A 26,314-nucleotide genomic window follows, 5' to 3' on the forward strand; every position below is an offset into this window, starting at 1 on the left:
CTAAATAACCAAGAGATCACTGAAGAAATCAAAGAGGAAATCAAAAAATACCTAGGGACAAATGACAATGAAAACACGACAATCCAAAACCTATGGGATGCAGCAAAAGCAGTTCTAAGAGGGAAGTTTATAGCTATACAAGCCTACCTCAAGAAACAAGAAAAATCTCAAATAAACAACCTAACCTTACACCTAAAGCAATTAGAGAAAGAAGAACCAAAAAACCCCAAAGTTAGCAGAAGGAAAGAAATCATAAAGATCAGAGCAGAAATAAATGAAATAGAAACAAAGAAAACAATAGCAAAGATCAATAAAACTAAAAGCTGGTTCTTTGAGAAGATAAACAAAATTGATGTGTATAAAATGGATGACTAATAAGAACATGCTGTATAAAAAAATAAAATAAAATTCAAAAATTCAAAAAAAAACCATATTAGTCACTCAAAATAAATAAATAAATAAATAAAAATACTCTATTACAATCACCCTGCACTCTGTCAGTGACAAGAAGACAAACAAAAATATATTTCTATTTCTCCCAGGATACTATAAATTCCCTGATGGTGGGAGAAAAGATCTCATGTAAGTTTTATTTAACTCAATACATCGTGTTGAGTTAAATCGAATTGAAACTGATCATCTATTTTGAGGATCTAAGGGGGAGGTGAATGGAGATAGAAAAAGAAATTAGAGTTGTCACTCTGTCCACAAATCCTAGAAGTGAAACAGAAGAAAACTGTCATTTACCGGATGAATGAGTAATCTTCAGCAACATGGAACAGACACGCGGGGTCACAGTATGTTTCGTCATGGGGCAGAGGCTCCACCACCCCGACTATCTCTCGCCTTTGGGGAAAAAAGAAGATACATTAGCTCTGGGTCACTCATCGTGAGAAAGTATGGATGGTGCCATTAGTGCAGTGTCATCAGCCAATGGCATTTCTACTGAAATTGGTTGTCAGGTGAAATTGAAACAGTGTAAAGAATTACAGAATAAAGTGCATCATGTAGTCATCTCTTTATTTTTTAAATTCAGCCAGTCTACAGCATTGGAAAATAGCTGTACCTTCAAAATACTAATTTAATAAAGTGCATTGCGTGGCCAAAAACATACAGTGAAAGTCCTAATAATTCCTTTCCGGCACCACATTTTATGGGCTCCTGGTAGGCGGAATTTTCTAAAATTGAAATCTCACTGATTCTTCAAGGCTAGCTCAAGTGTCCCCTCCTCTGTGAGGCCTGCCCCTGCTCCCAACCACCTGTCAGCACAGTGAACCCTCCAGCTCCCTTGGCCTTCTCTAGCTCTGCCTCCTTTGCCATTTCTCTCTCCGTTTTGTAATTATTCACATACAGCTCCTTCTTGCCCTGGAGACTTGAGCACCTAGCGGGCGGGGCTGTGTTTTGGTCATCTTTACAGTTCCAGTGCCAGACACGATGGCCAAGGCTAAGAAAAGACCTCACATGGATTCACTGAATGCACAGAGTAATTAATGCATTAATGAATCATTTTAAGGGTCTGATTCCATGTACCTTTGGAAATAAACTAAAAGGGATCAAAAATTAATTCAATCAGAAAAAAAAGGTAGGGAAACCATGTATTTGGCCTTGTTTAAAGTGAATACATCCGTCCTTTCTGATTGTGGGATCATGATAGACATAATTTCAGTACTACTCAAATGCTAGCAACAGCTACTACAGATGCTGCCTCCTCCCTCCCAAGGAGGGTTTATGTCACCAGAGAGAATCTTGGCAGAAGAGTGGCACTGACTTCAACTTACGGATATGGGGCTGAATGTTATAATGGTAGATCTTCACCACAGAGAGGAAAAATAAAGAAAAATAATTGACAGGAGTCTGACTAATAGATGGTGAGGAGAAGCTTTCTTTCTTTTTTTCCTTCATTCATTCGTTCGTTTGTTCATTCATTCCTTCTTTCCTAACTTCCTTCCTTCCATCTTCTTCTGTAATACTTTCATCATTTATTTCATACTTTCATGTGCCAGGCACTGTGCAAGGCACTTGGGATACGGTGATGAATGAGGTAGCGCTGAAACTATTGGAAGGAATCGCCCTCTGTTGCCCAAATACAGCAGGCTCTCACTAGCTTGGAATTCTCTCCCTTCCCCTCTACATACCCCTGGTTAAATCCCACATCTTTCTCAAAGCTCAATTTGGATGCTTCTCCTCATCTGACCTATCAGCTAGGGTTTTGGATCCCCCCTTGGATGCTCATGGATGCCCACATTCTCCCATCACAACCCAACACGTTGCAGTGGTTTCATTTCCCGCATTCCTCCATAGACTACAAGTTCTTTGAAGTCGAGGAGAACATCAGAAATGATCAGCATCGGATTCCCCAGTGCTTTACCTAAAATGTGGGGTTAATATTTTTGTTTCAAAGAATGGACAAAAGCAAAAATAAAAATGAATGAATTGATCACTTCCTAAATAATATCACAGTTTAATGGGTGCCTCAATACTTAAGATAGAGCATGAGAAATTATGTCACTTGACCCTGCTGGGGGGTGGGGCAGAGCCAAGGAAACATTATCTGAGAAAGCTCCCAAATGGAGACTTAAAAAATAAAAAGGAGGCAGTTAATGTGGTGTGTGTGTGTGTGTGTGTGTGTGTGTGGTATGTGATGGCATTCCCCTAGCCTGAATACACTTCTCTCTCATTTTCACATATTTAGCCCCACATCACTAGATTTCAAGATTTAGCCACTGAAATCCCAGTTATTCTGACCAGGAAGAATTCTCTGAGAACTCCAGTGCTAGTTGTCTTAGGTGGGTTCTCACCCAAACAGACCCTGAGACCAGACCCTGGGACATGATCCCAGGAAACACAGGCAAAGGAGTGAGGAAGTGAGACAGGAAAAGGAAAGCAGCCCCCAAAAGGTGTGTTATCAAGCAAGTCACCACAGTGGGTAACTGGAGCCTTTTCCCACTGAGGAACTCTAGGATCCCATGTAGAGCACTCACCTCAGAATTCTCCCCGCTGAGGGCGAGGGAGCTGAAGTACTTATCCACCAATTCCCATCACACATAGTTCCTCAGTCTTTTCTCCATAGGAGGGTTCTAGTGATCAGAGGAAGCCCTCAGGCAATAAAATACAGACACTGGTACTAAGTATATGATGTCTGTGTGTGTATGTGAGTGTGTGTATACAGGCCAACCAAGTGCTTTTAAATAAACAGCAAACTCATGAGGAAACATTTTACTGATTGCATATTCATTGACTTACTTCATCTCCCACCACTTTTGCATCCACTGCTCCTTGGGTATTTCACCCTTAAAGACCATCCACCTCCACTTTTCTAACATGTAAGTAAACGGTAGAGTTCCAACAATTTGAAGTGCTTGTTTGAGCAGGAAGTTTATTTCTGTTACTGAAAATAAAATGGGAAAGGATAAATATTAAGATGAGGGTGACAGTGGATGTCTTGTATTAGATAATTTCCTAATCTCAAGATATTATTCCTCAAGATATACTTACTATAAAGATGATCACATGAGAAATATTGACAGTGGACATAATAATATGTATATATTCGTTTTCTCAGCTGAGGGATTTGGAGTAGGGTGAAGCCTTGGATAGATCAGGTTAAATAAATCCACAAGGAACCCCTAATCCTTTTTCTTTATTAGTTTCAGTTGCCTTCCTTAAGTACTTCTTATCAGAGCTAATCAGGGGTATTTTATCTACTTTCCTAGTCATACTGTTTATCTTTTTTGTTTTTGTTTTTTTTTAAATTTATTTATTTTATTTATTTATTTTTGGCTGCGTTGGGTCTTCGTTGCTGTGCGCGGGCTTTCTCTAGTTGCGGTGAGTGGGGGCTACCCTTCGTTGCGGTGCGCGGGCTTCTCACCGCGGTGGCTTATCTTTGCCGTGGAGCATGGGCTCTAGGCACGCGGGCTTCAGTAGTTGTGGCTCACAGGCTCCAGTAGTTGTGGCTCACGGGCTCTAGAGTGCAGGTTCAGTAGTTGTGGCACATGGGCTTCGTTGCTCTGCGGCATGTGGGATCCTCCCGGACCAGGGCTCGAACCCGTCTCCCCTGCACTGGCAGGCGGATTCCCAACCACTGCACCACCAGGGAAGCCCCACACTGTTTATTCTTGTAAGCTCCATGAAGGCAGTGACTGTCAATTCTCATTCAAGACTGTATACCTAGCCTGGTGTCTGCTACATGATGTCCTCTGTGAGTCTTTGCTAAATAAACAAATATTAAACAGATGTGGCCAAAAGCCAGTAAACCAGGGAAGGGAAAAAACAACAAAAACGAGCCTCCCTAGAGGAAACCATCCACTGGATAATCAGAAGTACAATGTACTTTAAATTTACTGACATCTTCCTTACCTGAGTTTAAAATGCTTTAACGAATTATGTTATTTCATTTATCCTTTATTATTGATGTAAAAAGGCAGTGGAGCTCATATCTAGTGCGTAAATGAAGCTCACTGGAATGTAAGCAGAGGGATATTATCTACTTGGCACACCAATGTATTTAGTGTCTTTTAAAATGCTTTACACATAGTAAGTGCTCAATAAATAGTTTTGGAAGAAGAAAGGAAAAGAGAGAAGGAGAGAGAGAGAGAGAAGGAATGAAGGACCTTATTTTGTTTAGCATCATTCACAGATCAGGGCCAGAGCCAAGGAAAGAAGCAGGAGTTTTTCAAATCAGTGGTTTAACCATGCCTAGTACTGTCTTAGTGATTCAAACATCTTTGACCGCTGTCAAGGAATATTAAAAAATGATAAAACTAATAATGGTCTGTTAATCGACTTGAGAATGATACTTTAAAATTAGGAAACAGGTGTGGTTACTGTGAACCCCCTTTCCTCTGTTGCTCCCTTCATGGGAGGATGCCGCTACTTGTCTATTACCCACTGGGTCTGTGCTCACAGTAACTTTTTCAGACATGATGATGGCTTTACACTGACCTACTACCAGGTCCTTGTGAGATCATCAGGGTCTGGAGCCAGAAGTCAAGGCAAAGTGAATTGCCCACACAAGGATGGAGCTCATGACCTTGACCTCATCGACTAAATGTACTAGTAGGCAGACCTGATGTTTATGTCCCAAATTGTTAAAATGAGGGGAGAGAAATACATGGGAAAGAAGAACATATTTGGCTCTAAGTGTCCTCCTTTTACAAGAAAGAATCCTCACTGAAAAATCTGGATCTCATGAATATTTGTTGTGTTCCGTCAAGTCCAACCCATCCAAAGAGAAACAGGCTGCCTCGGGCAAAGATGCTGAAGGATAGCCTGAATCTGAGGGGATGTTACAGGGCAAATTCATGCTTCAGCCACATGAACAAAACGTTTCAGTCTCCTCCAATCTTGATATTCCACCACCTGTTCCTTAAGAACTCCCAAATTTCAAGTTATACTTTGCTTTGCATAATATTATGGGAAAAGTTATAGATTAGGGCTCTGGTTCCGGTTCTGCCATGTTGCTTCTTGACCTTGGGTTAATTATTTTCCCTCTCATGTCTTCAGTTTGCTTCCTCTGCAAAATGGTTTTTAGAATCTGCTCCAGCTCCACTGTTTTGGTTTTTACCTAGAACCGGGGGATTCAGTCAGAACTCTGACACTAATTAGCTGGGTAACCTGGGATAAGCCATTTCAGTTCTGTGGGCCTGTTTTAGCATCTTTTTAAAAAGCTTCTGTTAGATGGTTCTTAGAGTCCCAAGACCATTCACTTAGTTACCTCTCTTATGCCCTTTTCAAAGATACAAAACCAGAAGCTGGCATATTATGCTATATACTTAAAAAAATTTTTTAACCAGTAGCAATTTCCAGTTACCCATAAATAACTCATATTTTACATGGCAAAAATTAAATATATCCTATGCATGACAATAAATACCTTTGCCCATGTCAGACTAAAGAATACCCAAAACAGGCCATGAAAAAATGTCCGTACCATTGTCTTCATAAAAATCAGGTGGCAGAAGACCAAGGGCTTTCAAATAGTGAGGTGTAGCTGCAGAAAGTGACATGATTTCCCCAACAGCTTCATGGAAACCTTCATTAGCTCCATTTCTGAGCAGGAAGGGCTGTGTGGCATACGCCATGTCATACTGGATGTGCCCCATCTCGTGATGGGCTGTCAGGAAGTCATCCATCGTCACCTTTGTGCACATTTTGATCCTGAACAAAAATGGGCAAGATTAAAATGAATCTCATTGAATTTCATTTAATCATCACAATAGAGTTATATGGGATTTCCATAGCATGGATCACCTTTCCAAGATTTATTCACCAATGATTCTTGAGGACCTATCTTGTACGTCCTAGAAACTGTACTAGGTGCTCAATATAAAGTGATGGGCAGGGCTGAATCTTGTCTTCCTGATCACAGACTAACAGAAAGGACGATTAACAGAGTCATCTACTACAAAAACTCTGAGGCAAGTACTCTACAAGTGATCAGTAGACATGGCCTTGGGCACAACAATGAGTAAATGGAGGCATAGTCTTCTGGAAGCCCCAGGAAGGGCATAACTCAGGATGCAATGAGCAAGCTGGACCTTGATCAACATGCAGGGGTTTGCCAGGCAAATGGCAGGGAGGGACAAGAGACTGACATTCCTAGAAGTGCTCAATGAGGATGGCTTGAGAAAAGAATGTGGCATTCAGGACACAGCCAGCAGTTTGGTACAGCCAGGACATAGTAGTAGTAGGAGAAAGGGCTAGAAATTGATATTTGGGAATCATTAGCAGGTAAGTCAGGGAGTGGATGTGATGGCCCATGAAGCTGTGTAGGATGGCAAGAAAAGAGGGCCAAGGACAAAGCCCCAGGAGGTCCCAGGATGTACAGGGTGGAGAGGGGAAAAGGAGACAGAGAGAGAAGTCAAAGAAGTCCAGAAGGAATGACGATGCAGACACCAGTGAACAACAGCACTTCAAAGACAACTCCTCAACACTGCCCCATGCTGTTGTGGCCCAATGGTATAAGGACGGCATTTGGCAATTAGGTGCTGGTCCTTTTCAACTTGGCAAGAGCAATTTCATGCAGATGAGTGTAGGGGTCATATTTCAGCAGGTTCAGTAGTCTTCCCACCACTCTGAGCACCGCGTCATCCCCCTGATAAATACCCTTTAAGGACTCACGCTGCTCAGGAATAAACTCAACCTCCTTTGTACACCCCAATATGACCTCCTTCTCTAACTTGGTTTTTCTCCATACTCTTTTGGCACAATTATAAGAATAGCTATTATATAGTTAATATCTACTGTGTGTAAGATCCTGTGCTAGGAAGCTTACATACACTGACTCATTTTTCAACTTCACCCTAGTACTGGAGTTGGTGAGCTATGGCCTGCAGCTGGCCACCTGTTGTGACAGATTAGGCTTTACTGGGACACAGCCCTAACCATTTGTTTCTGTATTATCTATGGCTGCTTTCATGCCACAAGGGCAGAGATGAGTAGTTGCAACAGAGACCTGCAAAGCCTAAAGAAACTGTTTACTATCTGACCCTTTATAGGAAAGGATTGCCAACCCCTACTCTAGCGCATGCAGCTGGGGCCCTGCCTAGATCTGCTTTACCAGAAAGATCCACCCATCTCCCAGTTGTCTGAGTCCTGGCTGTTGGCCAACAGCTGCTTCCTTCTTTAATGTTTTTGGCTAAATGGGAGGTGCCTCAACCAGGAGGTTATATGGCCCCATACTTTGGGGCAGTCCACAGCCAATGACTGAGTAATATGGGGTACAAAAGGCCAGTCCTCTTGTCTCAAGATGTGACCAACTCTGTGGTACAAATCATGCTCCAGAGAGCCCCGTGGGATCAGGCTGAGGCCAAGTCTCTAGCAGAGACCACATCCTTACTTAACTCTTTCCCCTGCCCCATCCTGCTTCCCTCACTCCCCTTTGCCTGCAAGCTCTCCCTCAGTGAAACATGTGTACAAGAATCTCCATCTCAAGCCAGGGAACCCAACCTAAGACACTCACAAACCTGCAAACTGGGAATTACGATTCCACTTTATAGATAAAGAAACTGAAACGCAAGAAGGTTAAATACCTTGCCCAAGGTTGCCTAGTCATTAAGTGACACAGCTGGGATTAGAAAGCCCGTGCTCATTCTGCCATTTCACACAGACCCTCCTTCACACGCCCTTTATTCTAGCCTAACCTGCTGACTCCAGTACACAACACTGGTCCTGCCTCTCTGCATCTGATCCTGCTATTCTCCCAGCCCGGTGTCCCTCCCAGCTCTGTCTGTCCAAACCCTTCTTGTCTTTCAAGCCCAACTCAAATGCCACCTGAAAAGCCCTGTCTGACCCAAACCCCTATTCCAGGTGTGGTCACTTATCTTCCAATTCTCCATGGAGTGTTCTCTGTGTTTCTCTTAATGACACATACCAGCTTATCTATTCACCTGTCCTAGCTCACTCAAAACAGGGAAACGGAGGTGGGTATCAATGCCTGACTCACATATCCATCTTCCATAAATCTTGCACCAACCCTTTCCTAATGGGGGCACCACCATACCCATGACCATGCAACTCTAATGGGTGCATATCATCTCGGATGAGGCAAACTGTCTAAAGGTTCAAGTTAGGGCCTGCTGACAATCCCCTTTTCCTTGGAAAGCCCAGATGTGCTCTCATGGACTCCCAGCCTTCATTCAAGGAAAATTCATTCATCTCTTCTGTGCTCAGAGGAGCAGAGAAGGAATCCAAATTCATCCTCATCCCTCCATTGTCTCCCATTTTAGTATCAGCTGTGTAAACATCAGCCTCACTACCTGAAGTCACCCTTCCCCAGGTCCCATGCTGTGGGGTGGCAGACCACTTTCCGGCCATCGCCTGGCTCAGTTAGCATGGAGTTAACCCAGAATTCTTGAGTCATATTAGGAAGGCCAATAGACACAAAGAACTTCTCAGCCTCCTTGAATATCCTCTTTGCATCCCAGGACTGGAAAAAAAAAAAAGAACAGCATTTAATTCTAGCATTAAAATCACAGCATTCTTTCTGTTGGATATGTACAAAGGCATAACTGTTCTGGAAGGCAATTTGGCAACATGTATGGACAGCTTTCACAGCGTTTATACTCTTTGTCTCAGTAATCCTGTCTCTAGGGAACTAACCTAGGAAATTCTCAGAAATTAGGTCGAAGAATTACGTTTAAAATGATTTTTATTATTATTTTTCAATTGAAATAATTTGATATATTGTGTAAATTTAAGGTGTACAACGTGTGAAATGATTTTTAATAGGGGGAAAAGTGGAAACAACCACCAGAATGGTTAAATAAATAATGATGCCTTTGTGGAATGGAAAATCTAAATAAATTAGATTTATAAAGAATTTTTATTGATATTTTTAATAACTTAATAGTGAAAAAGTAAAATATATAAACCACTTCTATGGTATAATCTTAATGAGGAAATACATTAAAATGTTAACAGTAGATGGGGTGAGATTATATGTGAAGTTTTTTGTCTTTATTCTTTATGTTCCAAGTATAAACACAAACGATAATGACCTTCTCTTTGCTAAAAACTGTTCAACTCAAGACAACAACCCTTGATTGATCTCCTTCAATGGGCAAGGCCCTGGCATTAGGCTCATTAGAAGACACAAACAATAAAGCAGACATGAAGTTGCGTGATTTTGGAACCAAAAAGGCCCACATGTGATCCAGCAGCCAATGGGTAGGGGGGCCTTGGCTTCATAGTCTGTATGGGAATCTAAACTTTCAGAATGTTCTGGAACTGGAGAGGGGCAGCAGAAGGTGTGTGCGATTCAGCAAACTCTTCTGGGAACCAGTGTCTCTGGAGCTGACCAAGACTTCTTTGGAGATAAGGCCCATTTTCAGTCAAACTAAGTTAGTATAATTGGCAGATATTTAATGAATCACTTTTTAGTGACACAGAAAACGTCCTTTCATCTTAAACACCAGTCAAGTTTGTTTTTTCTCCTATGTCAGCCTTGGGGATATGCAACTGGATATAACAGACACTATGGATATTTTCTTTGACCTTTAAAGGCTTAATGTCAGGCAATATTGCTATTGGTGAGTATGGCATTCTTAAGGAGAATGAACAAATACTAAAACAGTGTAGACTGGCAAGAACAGTTAACATCTGCTGAATGAAGAATGAATGGATAGAAAACCAGGCTGGAAACATTAGGAGTTCTCAGTTCCATCCTTAGTTATCACTGACTGTCTTTGTGACTCCGAACAAATCATTTACCCAAGCCTCAGTTTCCTCACCTACAACATGGAACTATCACAATACCTGTCCTGGCAGTCCCATAGGTTTTTCGTAAACATAACATTAGGAGAGATGGTGGGGGTGAAAACACCGTAGATAGGCTATGGAGCTACATAAAGATGGGCCTCTGCTGCTGCTCAACTGCCAAGTGGGGCTACAACAGCTACAGGAGTTTAGGGGCCCTTGCAGCTTCACGTTTTCATTCTGCTATGGACTTTTCCTAGGAGTATGTTACGTAGGTGAAGATGTTCATTGCATTGCTGCTTACAGATTTAAAACTGTTAACAAGTAGTGCATAAATAGTAAACCATGGTGCAACCATCTGAAGAAATTTTACGCAGCCAATAGATGTATGATTATGGATCCTACCCAGAAATGTAGGCTATTAGCTGAATAAAGAAAAATACACAATTATAACTATAATATTATTTAATCAATGGAAGGGAACATAGAGAATTTAAACAATTATACCAAGATGGTAAAAAAAGGTTATTTAAAAACTATTTTAGGGCTTCCCTGGTGGCGCAGTGGTTGAGAGTCTGCCTGCCAATGCAGGGGACACGGGTTCGAGCCCTGGTCTGGGAGGATCCCACATGCCACGGAGCAACAAAGCCCGTGAGCCACAACTACTGAGCCTGCGCGTCTGGAGCCTGTGCTCCGCAACAAGAGAGGCCGCGACAGTGAGAGGCCTGCGCACCGTGATAAAGAGTGGCCCCTGCTCACCGCAACTAGAGAAAGCTTGCGCACAGAAACGAAGACCCAACACAGCCAAAAATAAATAAATAAACAAATTAATTTAAAAAAACCAAAAAACTATTTTAGACTTGTAATATTTTTAACAATAATGATTTTTAATATGCAAAAATCTTCTAATGATATCCTTTTTTTTTTTTACTATTCACAGAGATTACTGACTACTTAGCAATGACTAACTTTATTTTTCTTTAACATCTTTATTGGAGTATAATTGCTTTACAATGTTGTGTTAGTTTCTGCTGTATAACAAAGTGAATCAGCTATACGTATACATATATTCCCCTATCTCTTCCCTCTTGTGTCTCCCTCCCTCCCATCCTCCCTATCCCACCCCTCTAGGTGGTCACAAAGCACCGAGCTGATCTCCCTGTGCTATGCGGCTGCTTCCCACTAGCTATCTATTTTACATTTGGTAGTGTATATATGTCCATGCCACTCTCTCACTTCGTCCCAGCTTACCCTTCCCCCTCCCCATGTCCGCAAGCCCATTCTCTACGTCTGCATCTTTATTCCTGTCCTGCCCCTAGGTTCCTCAGAACCATTTTTTTTTTTTTTAGATTCCATATATATGTGTTAGCTTACCGTATTTGTTTTTCTCTTTCTGACTTACTTCACTCTGTATGACAGACTCTAGGTCCATCGCAATGACTAACTTTAGAAAGAGTTATGGCAACCAGTTGATAATTCCACATCTTATTGCTTAATGGAAAACTCAGGTCATCTCTACTTTTAATATCTCTCAGCAAGATCAATACCATACTTATTCAAGGTACTTGATGTCACTGACATTGTAAACTACTTTTCCATGAAAAGACAGCTACATAAGAAATAAATTTAAATTAGCTTGAAAATTTTCTCATTTACCTGTTTTCATAAGACAAGAAGAGAAGGATGGCATAAAAAGAAATGAGGTCGAGGATTTAGATTTGGTTTTTAAGGTGTCTTCTTCCTACCTGGTTCTGCATTTCTTTGGTAACATCTATGCTCGGTTTCTCTCCAAAGGGGACTGTCAAAGGGTACAGATTTGTCCAAAATCTCCCCCACATATCGCCTATTAAAAAAAAAGATTTCGTTAATACGTGACAAAGACAACAGAAGTATAGACCTGAATTTACATAGTGCATGAGGTGGGATTGGTAAACAGGACACAGAGTATTCTAGATTTAATCTAGTTTCTGTGCTTCCTTTTCACTACCTCTTTTCCTCTTCCCTTATTTTATATTTTCAACATCCCCTTCTTTTTTTATCGCCTCTAAAAGGTTAAAATGGCAGGAGATGATGTGGCTAGGCAAAGCTTGTTAGGGAATCATCCCTGTTTCTCACATTTCAAATTACAATTCAAAGGCACAATGTATTAAATATACGGGACATCATAGCTACTATAGATTAGAAATAGATTTATATAGTCCCTCATCCATGGGACAAAATACTACAAATTAGACTATTAGTAATCTATGATATTGGATTCAAGAGAGATCATATAGACAGACTTGTGGTTGCCAAGGGGGATGGAGGGGGAGGCAGGGATGGATTGGGAGTTTGGGGTTAGCAAATACAAACTATTATATATAGAATGGATAAACAACAAGGTCCTACTGTATAGCGCAGGGAACTATATTCAATATCCTGTGATAAACCATAATGGAAAAGAAAAAAAAGAGAGAGATCATATAGGATCATCATTCAGGAATCTCTGCTAACTAACCAGTAACTAAGTTCCACTTTTATTACTGTACTATAGGAATCCACTTAACTGGGTGATTTTTCAAACATCTCAAACAAATGTTAAATTGAATTCCAAGGCCAGAAACCCTAAAAGGAAAAAATGGATCTAGAAAAAAATCAATCTCATAATAGGACCAGAATCCTGGCACCAAAGGAATGGGGAAAAATAACTACATAAAGAATATGTCAATGAACTCATGTTTTAAAAGATAAAATTCAGTAGAGATCAATGTAAAGTCCTATGCTTCAATTTTAAAGAAACATCTATCTATTATGGAAATATGTGATATGTGACATCAGGCTGAAACATATCCCACATGTAAAAGACCAAAAGGGACCCAACAAAGAGTATGATGTGGCTTCCAAAACACAAATGTGACTGTAGGGTAAGTGAGTAGAATTACAGTGTCTAGAACAAAGGAAACCATAGCACCATTTTTACTCCATGTTGGTCAAACTTCGTCTGGAGTAACTGTTCAGTTCTGAGCGTGATACTTGAAGAGGGACATCAACCAAGGATAGCTTGTCCAAAGGAGAACAAGTAGAAAAGTGAGATTTTAAAGAATGGTTGAAAAATCTATGTAGGATATTTAACATAAAAGAAGAAAATAGTGTATACATGATGATAACAGTAATACTCACTAAAATATACTGAGTACGTACTCTTGTGCCAAGTACTATGCTGTGCCTTGACAATGGTTGTTTATAAATCTCTAGAAGGCCATCTTGTGGAAGAAGAATGGACATATTCTGGGTAACCTCATAGCATGGAATTAGGCAAAGTGAATGGAAGGCATTAGAGGGGTGTTGATTCCCCTCCACATAAGGTAGGACTTTAGGTTAGTTTACTTTGGAAGGAAGAAAGAGCCACCTCACACCAGACAGGTTTAAGCAGAAAGTGAATTACCAAAGAACACCTGCCAAAGACACTGTAGAGAGTATTTATATATTGCTTTAGAGGAAAAAGTCTCCACTGATCCTTTGTCCAGATTCCCTCCTGCTAATAGAGAGGCTTGGCTGTGGAGAATCAGCTATCAGCAACTTAGCTTGACTATAGTAGGCATGTTATGTATGCAGGACATGAACTTTTCAAACACATATTTTATTTGGCCTCAGCTTCTGGGGTGAGGGAGAGGGGAGGGAGGATGACCACCCCCTGGTGGGGAATAAGGAGGTTCAATAAAGGGCCCCAGGTCTTGCATGGTCTACAAAAGCTCTACGGCAGGATCCAAAGTTCTTGGAAGATTGATTCTCCTCCTAAGCTAGGCATCTTCCTTCATGATGAAGACTTCATTCATTACTCATATGATTCCAAACCAAGTACTTTTCAGCAAAAGAAATTGTTGCAGTTGAACAATGAACTTAACAAAGTTTCACTCAGGCTATACCTTAATTCTAGAAAGTCTTTCTCTCACCCCTGACCGCCCCCAGCCAACCAAGCTTCTTTCCTCTGGCAATATGATGCTAAAATCCCACCTCGAGGATTAGCCAACCAAGTTGATTAATAAAACTTATTTTCCCCATTTCCACTCTCATTTCTCTAGTGATCTTAAATAACCCCTTTATCCTATGGATTGTGGCCAACATAATAACTCTTTATGTATAAAGTAATGCAACAGAGAACAATTTAAAATGACTTCTCTGTTGAAGACAGTGCTTTCAAACTGTGATTTCTATAATGTTACTAACTTCATTCACAGAATTTTTCAAAAGTTGGGCCTCACTCCAAAAAAACAACTTTATTGGTAGAAATGACAAAGAGCAAAGTACACAAAGAATTCCTGGAGTTTCTTACCAAGCAAATGGGCAGGGAGGCATCCAGTTGGACTGATACGGGAAGGGTAGGCATCCATCAACTTTGCCCTCACATAAGCGTGAAGTTGTTCATATAATGGTTTAATCTGAAAAGCTCAGGAAGAGAGTTTAAGACCAAGAATAGCCTATTTCCGATCCCCAACACTAAAAATAGGAGCTTCTTTAGACAAGTAGAATTTCCCTAAATTCTAATTTCTTCTCCTCTGAAATATTCTGGAGAGTGTGAAAGCATTCATTCTTCCCAGATATCGATGATGACCAGTTCCACTGCATAAAGCAATGAACACACCTGGAGGGATACAGATCCCAAAAGGAAGGCAGATGCAAAAAAAAATTCATTTCTAAGATGCTACCTACTTCCTTCATTTTTAAACTGAAGTATCATTTACATATAAAATTCACCCATTTTAAAATATATAGTTTCGTGAGTTTTAATAAAAGTATACTGTTGGACAACCATCACTACCGCTCAGTTTTAGAACATTTCCAACATTCCCCAAAGTTTCCTTGCACCCATTTGCAGTCAACTCCATTCCCACCCCCAGCCCCAGTTGATCACTGAACTGATTTCTTTCTCTATCGTTTTGCCTACCCTGCACATTTCATATAAATGAAACCATACAATATGTGACCTTTCATGTCTGGCTTCTTTCACTTGGCTTAATGTTTTTTAGGTTCATCCATGTTGTTGCGTGTAACAGTGTTCATTCCTTTTTATTACTGAGTAGCATTTCATTAAATATGAAAGGTCCATCCATGTTGCTGCAAATGGCATTATTTCATTCATTTTTATGCCTGAGTAATATTTCATTGTGTATATATATATATACCACATCTTCTTTTTCCATTCATCTGTCAATGGACACTTAGGTTGCTTCCATGTCTTGGGTATTGTAAGCAGTGCTGCTATGAACATTGGGGTGCATGTATCCTTTCAAATCAGTGTTTTCCTCTTTTCCAGATATATGCCCAGGAGTGGGAGCGCTGGATCATACGGTAACTCTATTTGTGGTGGTTCTTAATCATGGTTTTAATGTGCATTTCCCTAATAACGTTTTATTTGCTTATTCATCTTTGATGATGTACTTACTCACATCTCTTGCCCATTTCTTTTTCGGGGGGGTTGTTTGTCCTACTTCCGTTTTTGATAGCTCTGCCCAGCTATGGCTGTGACAGAACAGCTTCACATAAGAAGCTGGAAGGCATGGGGATGTGGGGGTCAAAATGAAGGAAGAGGGAGACATTGAGAGGTGTCTATGGGGCACTTCTAATAGGACTCTCCCTTCCCTAGAACGTCTTCCTTAGCCAAAGATAAGGAAACAACAGTATCAAGTGTCCTGAGGAAGGAAGCAAAGCCTATGGCTCTGCTAACAAAGGAAGACAGCACAGGCCCCACATAGCTCCTGAAACCCATGCCTTCTTATAATCTAAAAGACCACTCCTTCCTATTGTCTTTCCTTCTCATAATCTTCCTGTTGGTAATTGCTGGTCAATGGCTGAAAGGGAGAGAAAAGCAGAGCAATTCCGATCATCTGTAGCAGTTGCCCTGTGATTCTTTACAATCTTTTCAAGCTCTAATATTCCATAACTCTGAGGCCTGGGAACGACCAGCCAGTGTGTTAAGAATAAGCCAGAATACTGTTGGTCCCTGTCCCTTCTTCCTGCACGCTGCCCTACATCTGTCTCTGCAGACAGTTCCTTGTTACCTCTGCAAAGGTACGTTCCACATCTGCGATCAACTGGTTGCGGCTGTAGTCATAGACACCTGCCCCCGTCACTTCATAATCCCCTCTCCAATAGTCCCCATAGTCCTCATAATCTGTTTTTAAAAAGAAGAAAAATGAGAACATCTGGAAAGAAAGAGATAAAGCACAGTATACATAGAATAGCTTTCCTGGGAGGTTAAAAACTCCAAAAACCTGTCACATTTTTATTGCCCTTCTAAATATCAACTCAAAGGGATGCAAATAAATAATAACACTAGCTAATGTGTCCGAAATTTAATTCATTATCTCATCTACTAAGCACAAAAACTCTACAAGACAGACAGTGTTATAATCCCCGTGGTGCAGGGTAACAGCCTGCTCTTGGCCGGTTAAATGATTCGTCCAAGGTCACACAACTGGTGAGGGGCAGAGGCGCACTCCGAGTCTCCTGACCCCGGGTCTCTACTCTCTCCATAGGTCAATTTGCATCTTTAGCTTTAAAACATGTGATTGGATCTTTAAATTCTCATTTTGTTCAGGGCCTTATATTTTCAAATCTAACCCAACTCATCTTGGACACGGCCACAGTGGGCCTGTGTTTGTTGGCAAATTGTATGTATGCTTCATGTAGTGTCTTGTTATCAGGAAATGCAAGCTTGTGTCAGGGTAATAGTTAATAAAGTTTGTAAATGTATTTTAGCAACTTTTATTTTTACATGCACATTGGCAATGGATGATCAGGAAGATGAGGAGACAAGTAAATATTTGGATGGAAGGATGTGGCGATGGGCTCCTGTCTCCAGCTTGCCTATGGCTTGGGAATATGAGTTTAAGTGGTAGTGAAAGATATTTAGGAAGAACAGATGAAACATTTTTATCCTTCCTCAACCCCAGAGCATAAATTAATTCATAATGCCATGGCTTTGGCTCATTATTCAGGCTGGAGGGTAAGTTAAGAGATATGGAAATTCCTCACCATGTTAAGATTTTGATGACCACATGATTTGAGTTATAATTACAACTACAGAGAATAGTAGGTTTCCAGCCTAAACTACTCTGATTTGTTTCTTTCTGGGACACCACTCTGACGTAAACACACAAATGACCTTTGAGAATGAACTGTAGCCAGATGGGAGTTTAGGGGAGAGATGGTGTCTCTGACTCTCATCCTTTCTGGTAAATAGAATCGATCAATCCCCCAGACTACCTCAGGAACCCTCGGGGGCCTGAGCCCTACCCAGACAACTGATTTGTTTCAGGCCTGGTAACTTAGTCTCACTCTTGAGCCCTTTCAACTGTAGAATGTCAATTCACCTTTCCTTATTCCCTGGTGGTCTCCTCTTTGAGACACGTAACCTAATTGTTCAGCAGGTGATCGTTAAATTAGGAATACCCCTTATATCAAAGGGCAGGCTTGGTGATTCATGAGAAATAGCCCCGCAGCCCTGTAGAGAGCTTCAGAACCGCCACAGCCCAGCAAACTCACTGTTGGCTCTGGCCATCTCATTTTCCAGGACCACATACTCTTCATAAAATGGCCTCAGCTGCTTGCCGACCTCAGCCCTCCAGCCTTCCCAAGCCCAGAGTCTCCGATTGTAGTCTTCGCTGTTTTCCATTATGTCATCCAAACCTATTATCACAAAGCACCCAAATGGAAATAAACATGCATTTGTAAAGTTTTTATTTGTAAAGAATTATATGAAATTTAAAGAATTAAAAGGCTGGCAGACATCAAGGTCATAAAGTTGTTCAATGAAATCTCATGATTCATTCATTTCCTCACCCTTATTATAGTTTCAAAATATTTCTGCAGAGAAAATAAACCACTGAGATCATTGAACTACTAATTTAATTAAATTACTTGAGTGTGACAGAATTTACAGTGCAGTTTTGTTAAAACTTAAAAGAGCATCTGTGTGCTGAAACACACATTTGGAATCTTCCCCTCTTTGGATGATCCATCTGAAAGGCACAATGTCGTCATCTAATGTTAAACTCATTTTTAAAGCTTGGAATAAAAAAAGTAAATTTTATAATCACTGCTCAAAATTAATAGCCCACCTGGTTCAAGTACTAAGTACTCCTGTGTATTTGGGTCCAAAACTTTCCCACTACTGTAGATGGTGCTCATTGTATTTAGAATTGTGTTCAACTGCAAATTAAAGATAATAAACAATGTTAAAAGTGGAAGATGTACAAAAGAGAATGCTAATGTAGAGATATCCTTTCAACCATGTGATTTTTTTATGCCTCAAAATACAGCAGTTCACATCTTCTTGGCTAAGTATCTTCTTTCATGTAGGGTTGGAACATCTCAGTTAAATTTTCCCACCATCAACTAGCACAGACTGGCCTTATAAGCACATGATAAATATATGTGGAGTGACTGAAAAAAAAAAAACAACAGATCTACCAAAATCCCAAGAATGTATCTCACCCCCACACGCAGAGCAGTGCACTTCTTGTTCCATTCAGCCTTCACTGAGTGCACATTTATTGAACATCTGCTATGTCCTACACTCTGACAATTATGACATGAACAAGTCACTGGTCCTCAAGGACCCCACAATCATGCGACAGTGAGACAATCATGAAATCAATGATTACATAATAGAGTGACAGGTACTATAACTGCCGCCAAAAAGTGATGTGGCAGCATGGGGGGGGGGGTGGATAAATTAATAACCTGGAGATTCAGGAATGGCTTCAAAGAGGGGGCACATTAGAGCTGTGTCTTGGAAGAGAGGTAGGAATTGGTCAGGTAGAGAAGGGAAGTAGAGGACAGAGCTTACAAGACAGAAGAAGGTTGAGAAAGACAAGGCATTTTCAGGGAGTGGTGACATGAGAGAGAAAAGAAAACTGGGGTAGTGGTGTTGATTGAGGGGCATGGAGGATGGGAGAATAGAGAGGGAAGTAGGGGCAGATCATGAGCAGCCTTCTATGCCTTACTGAAGAGTTTAACTTTTACCCTGTAGGTAAAGGAACATAAGGGTAATAGAGTAAAGCAGAGCTACTCAAAGTATGGTCCATGGACCAGTGCAAGTCAGCAAATAGTTTGTTTCTCGTCTATGAGAAGCACAGGTATTGAGAGAATAAATGTTTATAAACTTTTAAAAACGATTTGATATTTCCATGACAGCTAAGCATGTGATCAATGAAATTAACCAAGCACTGATCTGCGATGGATTGGAAATAAAGAAAGATAGGGAAGAAGGGAGGGAGGAAGGAAGAAAGGAAAGAAGAAAGGAAGGAAAGAAGGAAGGAAGGGAGGGAGGGAGGGAGGGAGGGAGGTACTAGTTCTCTCCCATAGATGATTTAAGAAGCACTGGATGAACGGCCCTGTTTCCCCTTCTCCTATTTCTCTCTTCTGTTATTCCTTCACTCTGCTGCAAGAGCCATTATCCTAAAACATGAAACAGATCTCATGCTTAATACTTCAACAAGATCCCACAGTCCAAAGGAATAAACCCAAGTCCATGGCACAAAACCCCTCCTGTTCTCTTTCTCTACCTGCTTTTTCGATCTCCCCTCCTTCCTCTCCATTGAATTCATGCATCCTTGAGTCTCCCCTCTTCCCAATACTTCAAGCTCTTCTTACACGCATTTCAGTGATTTTTAATCCTGGCTGCACATCAGAATTATCTGGGGATCTTTTTAAAATACCATGTCCAGTTTCCACCTAGACTAGACCAAGCTCTAGACTGTAACAGAGCAACGGGCAAGGTTTCACACGGTGTCCTTGTGGAAAAGATGGGGAAGGGCGAAATGGATAAAATAAAGTGGATTAATAACTATGTGAATAATGGTCCCCAAAGAATGCAGAATAATAAACAACAACTTGTAGGAAGACACAGGCCATATGGTTTTATCTTTGTCCTTATTGTGTATTTTTCTTTTTATAGATGCAGATAAGAACACAGTACCAGAGGGCAAGCAGCTGAGAAAGACTTTGATGTTAAATAGCCAAATCTTTTAGATAAAAATATTTCAATAGATCAAATCAAGGGTCTGTAAATTATGATTTGCAGACCGAACCCTGTCTGCTGCCTGTTTTTGTAAAGTTTTATTGGAACACAGCCATGCTCATTTGTTTCCGTGTTAGCTGTGGCTGATTTCCCACAACAAGAGCAGACTGACTCAGTGGGACAGAGACAGTATGGCCCACAAACCTAAAATATCTACTATCGTTCCCTTTATAGAAAGAAAGTTGGCTGACTCCTGGACTAGAGAGATAGGATGAGAGATTTTTATTTTAACAGGGGTGAATATAGGCTTTCTTGAACTTAGAAAAACTACCTACATAAGAATAGAATTTTCAAAGGTATCATTTTTGGAGCAACATTGGTGGAAGAGATTTGGAGACTCTCTTGACAGTGATGTTGAGATGAATCAACCATGGAATTTGACTGTCAAAAAACCAAAGCAAGCAAACAGAAGCCTAATGTAATCCTGGACTGTCTTAGTAGATGTAAAGCACAGGAGGCAGGATGTCGTACCCCTGCTCACCTCCATGCAGACCCAAACCCACTCGGAGGGCTGTGTTCAGTCCAAGGATACTGACAAAATGAAGCCAGCAACTAGGACTGGTTAGGGAACCTGAAACCATCGTATAAGGAAAAATCGACAGAGTGAAAGATGTTTAGTCTAGAGAAGAAAAGACTCAACTAGTTAAAAAAAAAATTACCTGCCTTCCTTCATTTAAAGACCATTATGGCAGAGAGCAATCTGGCTCGAGAAGGTGGTACAAAGTGGGGGCAAAGCACTTTACGCTCAGTGGAGGGAGTATCTTGCCATCAGTCAGAGGGACCCACGTATGGAACTGGCGTCTTGGAAAGAAGTGAGTCGCCCATCCCTGAAGTAGTTTGAGCTGGGGTGGTTTAGCCACTTGTTAAAGAAGTTGCAGAGGAGAGTCAAGAAGCAAAGGGGTGGGGGGGGATCAGACGACATACAGGGCTTCTCAAGCTTAGCACCATTGACGTTTTGGACCAGACGACTCTTGTCTTTGGGGGCTTCCTTGTGCCCTGTAGAGTGTTTAGCAGAATCCCTACCCGCTAGATGCCAACAGCACCCCTCAACAGTTGTAAAAACCAAAAATGTCTCCAGACGTTGTCAAACTGTCAGTGTCCACATACACCACAGCGCCCTTACAATCGTGGTTTAACAATGTGTCCTAACATACCAGTGTCCTCCTTCATTCTCAAAGGATTCCAGTTTGGATGATAAGTTACGTGGCCACCCTACCGAGGCACAGAGCTCTTTCTATTGTGAGCATTGCTTTTTTGGCAGATAAAGGAAGCAGCCCGGGGTGATATTAATGTTTAAGATTTCCCAAATATTTCAACTCTTGGGGTCAATGCTAGCATGTCACATACTCGTTTGCTCTTGTCTGCTGAGAGCACTGAGGTCCCACTCTGCTGAAGGGCCTGCAATTGACGTTTGAGTGTGAGATTCTGAATTTCTTCTAGTGGATAAGTTTTGGCAATCCTGGACTGTTCTTCATAAAAGGCAGACCATTTGGCCCTGGCTGCATTCTGAAACGACAAAAAATAAAAATAATAATAATAATAAAGTTGAAGTTAGAATGGCACTGCTCGAATAGATAGAACAGAAGATATAGTCCAAAGAGCATCTGGTGGAACATTTAATATTTCCTGAGTGATTTAATTCTCTATTTTGCTGAAGGTCAAAGTTTAGGTTAAGAGTGACCAAGCCACTCTTGGTCACTCTCTCTTTCTGACCTAGTGCTTAGTTTTCCCAAGGGTCCTGTCCCCAGAACTGGAAGTGAATTCTCACAGATGATTCATGTTGTGAGGCCCTGGAATGTATGGCCTTAGCACTTGTGACGTGGGTGAGTTGTTCAAGGGTTCAAGGATGAGCGCTCTAAAGGGAGAGTCCAGCAGAGCTCAGAGCGGACTTCCTGGGCATACAGCGCCTCACGGCGATAAGAACCATAAGAAATGAGAACCAGTTTACAGGAAGCTCCGTGGTGCCATGATTTACCAGAGATTCTGATCTTAAAGTATGATCCCCAGTCAAGGTTGCCCAGAACATGGCCATTTGGTAGCTGTGGTGATTTTCTACCAGCAAAAGAAACCAATAAGCAGGTGATGATGCCAGGATTCACTTGCCCCCCCATCTTGACCATCAGTAGGCAAGTGGACTTCTCCAGACTTATCCAATGCAGTCTTCTCTCAGCGCACAAGCTCATTTCCATTTATCAAAGACTGAAATGAGCAACTATTTTGTACATTGTACTTCTCTAGACCCTATAAAAGAGGTAGCATATGAGGCAAGTAAGAACTCCATTCCTGAGTCAGACACTTCTGACTAGCTGTTGTGACCTTGAGCAAATTACTTAGTCTCTCTGAGTCACATTACCTTACCCGTAAAATGAGAGTAATAATAGTAGAACTTACCTCAAAGGGTTGTTGTAAGGGCGAGAAAATTTAACAAGTAATATAATGCCTATCAAAGTGCCTGATACATCCCAAGCATTTAAAAATCATAGCTACCTTATCACTTACAGGGAAAAAAAGTCTTGTCCTTAAGTTGCTGACAGTTTTATCAAATAGATAAGATATGCATCGCGAATGTTTCATTACTGAAACAAGAGCATATGATAATGTATAAACTATGAGTGGGGCTAAGCAGTTCCTGTTACAGGGACCAGATTTGGCAAGCCCTCATGGAGGAGGTGGAACTTAAGACAAACCTTAAAGTAGGTAGGAGATAGATGGGTGTAGAGGACTTTGCAAAATAATTTACCTCATTTGGTCTTCTTAACAACCCCACAAGATAGAAAATTATTCTATTTCCATTTTTCCTATGTGTAGAAAGGGGCTAAGAGAAATAAATAGTGGAGCTGGCAACTAACTGCCAGTATCTGAATCCTGGATCCTGTGGTGGGCAGACACTAAGATGGCTCCTGTGATCCCTACTTCCTGGTGGTACACCCTTGTGTGTCCCCCTCCCCTTGAGTGTGAGCAGGACCTGTGTGACTCACTTCTAACTGGGAGAATATAGCAAAAGTGACAGGATATACATGTTTATGTTACATAAGATTGCCATTTTTATCTTGCCAGAAGACTCTCCCTTGCTGATTTTGATGTAGCAAGATGCCATGTCGTGAGCTATCCTATGGATGGGGCCACATGGTGAGGAATTGAAGATGGCCTCTGACTGACATCCTAAGGACCTCAGTTCAGCAACATATGAGGATCTAAATGCTACCACTAACCACATTAGCTTGGAAGTGGATTCATCCCCAGTTGAGTTGCAGATAAGACCACAGCTCTAGCCGGGACTTTGATTGTAAGCTTATGAGACTCAGAAGCAGATCCAGCTAAGCTATGCCTGGATTCCTGCCCCACAGGAACTGTGAGATAACAAGTGTGTGTTGTTTTAAGCTACTACACTTGTGGTAATCTTTTACTCAATAGATAACTAGTACAGATTCCAAAGCAGGATCCAGGCATGACTGCACTCTCTAGGCCAAGGAATTTTACTTTTATCCTGTAAATACTAGGGAGTCACTTAGGGGTTGCAAGCAGGTGTGTGACATGATGAAAGTGGTGCAGGAAAGGGACAACAACGGATCAGACAAGAGATGAAGGGAATAGTCGCAGTGAAATGGAAAAAGATTTCTCTCTTTATTGAGCACACCCCCTCAGGAACTACTTCTCAGTTAATCTTCACAAACAATCTTGTGAGGTAGTTGTGATTGTCTCCACTTCACAAATGAGGGAAATGAGGCACAGAGCAGGTAAGTAACTTTGCCTAGGTCACACAGCTAGCACCTGGAAGAACCAGGGTGTCAACCCAGAAATGTTTACCTCCAAAGCTAATGCTCTTAACCATTGGCTATAGATTGGATTCGACACATTCTGGTCTTGTCTCTAACATGCCCGAATGAGAGGGAGTGAGCTATGGAAAGAGGAGTTTGGTCTACAGCACAAATTCATTTACGCAACCCACCACTCACCTCTCAGTCCCTACCCTTTTTCATCCAATCCAGAATGACTGACAGCAAAATTTCTAGTAAAACTTTGATCCCAAATTAAGGCAATTCTTTTCTTTTCAATCTACTTTGGAAACAGCTCACAATCCCCAAAAGGCCCCAATCTTAAAATATTTTTTAAAAATTATACTGCATGTGGGAACTTTGAAGATATCTGTTTTATTTTATTTATCACTATCATATACAAATGTTATACTTTATATCACAAAAAAATTACTTTATGTTGCCTTGAATTTTGGCCCCTGAGGACACACTGTTCCATCCCAAGCTGTTCTTTTTAATATTGCTTACAATTTATTCCATATTCATACTATAAGGCTCCCAAGCCTAAATAAAACTGACAGCTTAGAAGTTATACAGAGAATCAAAGTCAGTTCATACATACCAACCAAGTAACATAGACAGTGCTTGAGAGCTATATGTAATTTTTGGATTTGAATGATGAATGAATTGAAGCATATACAGTAACTTACATAGCTACAGGGTTCAAAAGGAACCATTACAAATCAAATAGGTGGCATCCCATACTGCCTCTGTGCAAAGGCAGGAGAGCAGCAACTAACACAGCAAAAGTTTCCACAGCCATTGATGGGGGTTTGGGGTCAAGACACATATTACTCAGTACAATCACAGGAAGTTAGAACCCTCTCTGACTTCCTACATATAACTACAGTGGATACCATATTCTCATCCTACAAGAGATTCTTTGTAATTTCAAGGACTGAAAATGTAAAATCCTAAATTATATTTTAAAACACTCCAAAAGATATCCTGCTCTTTTTGGCCCTAATGATATACAAGTTAAATATGATTTCATTATGCTTTTAAATGTTTTCATATGAGCTTCATCTTAAGCCATAGGTCTGCAGTCTCTACCCAAATTATGATAGTTTTATCTAAACAATTAAAATGCTTTTGTGATAAGTTGTTTGAAATGAAAAGAATTAAAATCTCACTTTCTTTTTTTCTATAGCTCACTATCAACCCCTAAACCACTTCTTCCCCTGTAGGTATGAGAGTTCCCTGAAGACAGAAGATGAAAAACTGAATGGAACCTTAGCATCCAAGCAGTGACTTGGAGCCCGACAGGCTCCCAGGAAACCCTCCACCCTCAGGTCCCATATGCTGGTCCAGTTTCCATATATAGCTCTCAAAACCACATCAGATTCAAAGATGAAAACTGCCTTGGTTACTTTTCAAATATGCCCAGATACTTGCATATTTTTTAAAACAGCTTATTCTATTCAACGAAGTAGGTAATCTAAATTATAACAATATTGCTTTGCCATGAGAATCAAAAATTTATTTTTTCTTTTTTCAGATGAGAGGAAGGGGTGTGGCTTCCAAACATTTCAATTTTTTCTGAATTTTATCTCATAGGGAAAAAGAAAAATCCACACACACCTGAAATTGGGTCCTGCCAGAAAGTGGCCCACCAGATATATATTTGAGATATTTCATAATAAACAAATATAACATAGTATAAGTAACATAGAAAATATCACGAAAACCTCTACTCAGATTTTTTAAATGTTGACACTTTGCAATAGTCGCTTCAGACATATTTATTTAGTGGTTAGAATCAATAATACCATATTATATACTCAAAAGTTGCTAAGAGAGTAGATCTTAAATGTTCTCACTACAAAAAAGAAATGGTAGGACTTCCCTGGTGGAGCGGTGGTTAAGAATCCGCCTTTCAATGCAGGGGACACGTGTTCAATCCCTGGTCCGGGAAGATCCCACGTGCCGCGGAGCAACTAAGCCCATGTGCCACAACTACTGAGCCTGTGCTCTAGAGCCCATGAGCCACAACTACTGAGCCCACGTGCCACAACTACTGAAGCCTGCATGTCTAGAGCCCATGCTCCGCAACAAGAGAAGCCACCACAATGAGAAGCCCGCACACTGCAACGATGAGTAGCCCCCGCTCGCCGCAACGAGAGAAAGCCCTCACAGCAAAGAAGACCCAACACAGCCAAAAATTAATTAATTAATTTTAAAAAAACACATATTCTCAGAAGTGGAATTGATGGGTTAAAGCAATTTTCAACTCCTGTAGATA

General features: G+C 40.9%; 1 protein-coding gene across 2 annotated transcripts in view; it reads right to left on the reverse strand.

The window, feature by feature from the left end:
• Positions 1–26,314, reverse strand: part of ACE2 (angiotensin I converting enzyme 2) — a 62,707-nt gene that overhangs the window by 15,247 nt on the left and 21,146 nt on the right. For both annotated transcript variants that reach the window (XM_036840457.1, XM_036840458.1), the window contains exons 3-12: positions 21,605–21,763; positions 18,294–18,384; positions 17,719–17,862; positions 16,233–16,345; positions 14,507–14,612; positions 11,940–12,037; positions 8,757–8,926; positions 5,930–6,156; positions 3,244–3,388; positions 748–846 (exon numbers count right to left, since the gene is read on the reverse strand). In XM_036840457.1, coding sequence (XP_036696352.1) covers positions 748–846; positions 3,244–3,388; positions 5,930–6,156; positions 8,757–8,926; positions 11,940–12,037; positions 14,507–14,612; positions 16,233–16,345; positions 17,719–17,862; positions 18,294–18,384; positions 21,605–21,763 — 1,352 coding nt within the window. The remainder of the gene's footprint in view (positions 1–747; positions 847–3,243; positions 3,389–5,929; positions 6,157–8,756; positions 8,927–11,939; positions 12,038–14,506; positions 14,613–16,232; positions 16,346–17,718; positions 17,863–18,293; positions 18,385–21,604; positions 21,764–26,314) is intronic.

The sequence above is a fragment of the Balaenoptera musculus genome, chromosome X (assembly GCF_009873245.2).
Source record: "Balaenoptera musculus isolate JJ_BM4_2016_0621 chromosome X, mBalMus1.pri.v3, whole genome shotgun sequence".
In the NCBI taxonomy this organism is placed as follows: domain Eukaryota; kingdom Metazoa; phylum Chordata; class Mammalia; order Artiodactyla; family Balaenopteridae; genus Balaenoptera; species Balaenoptera musculus.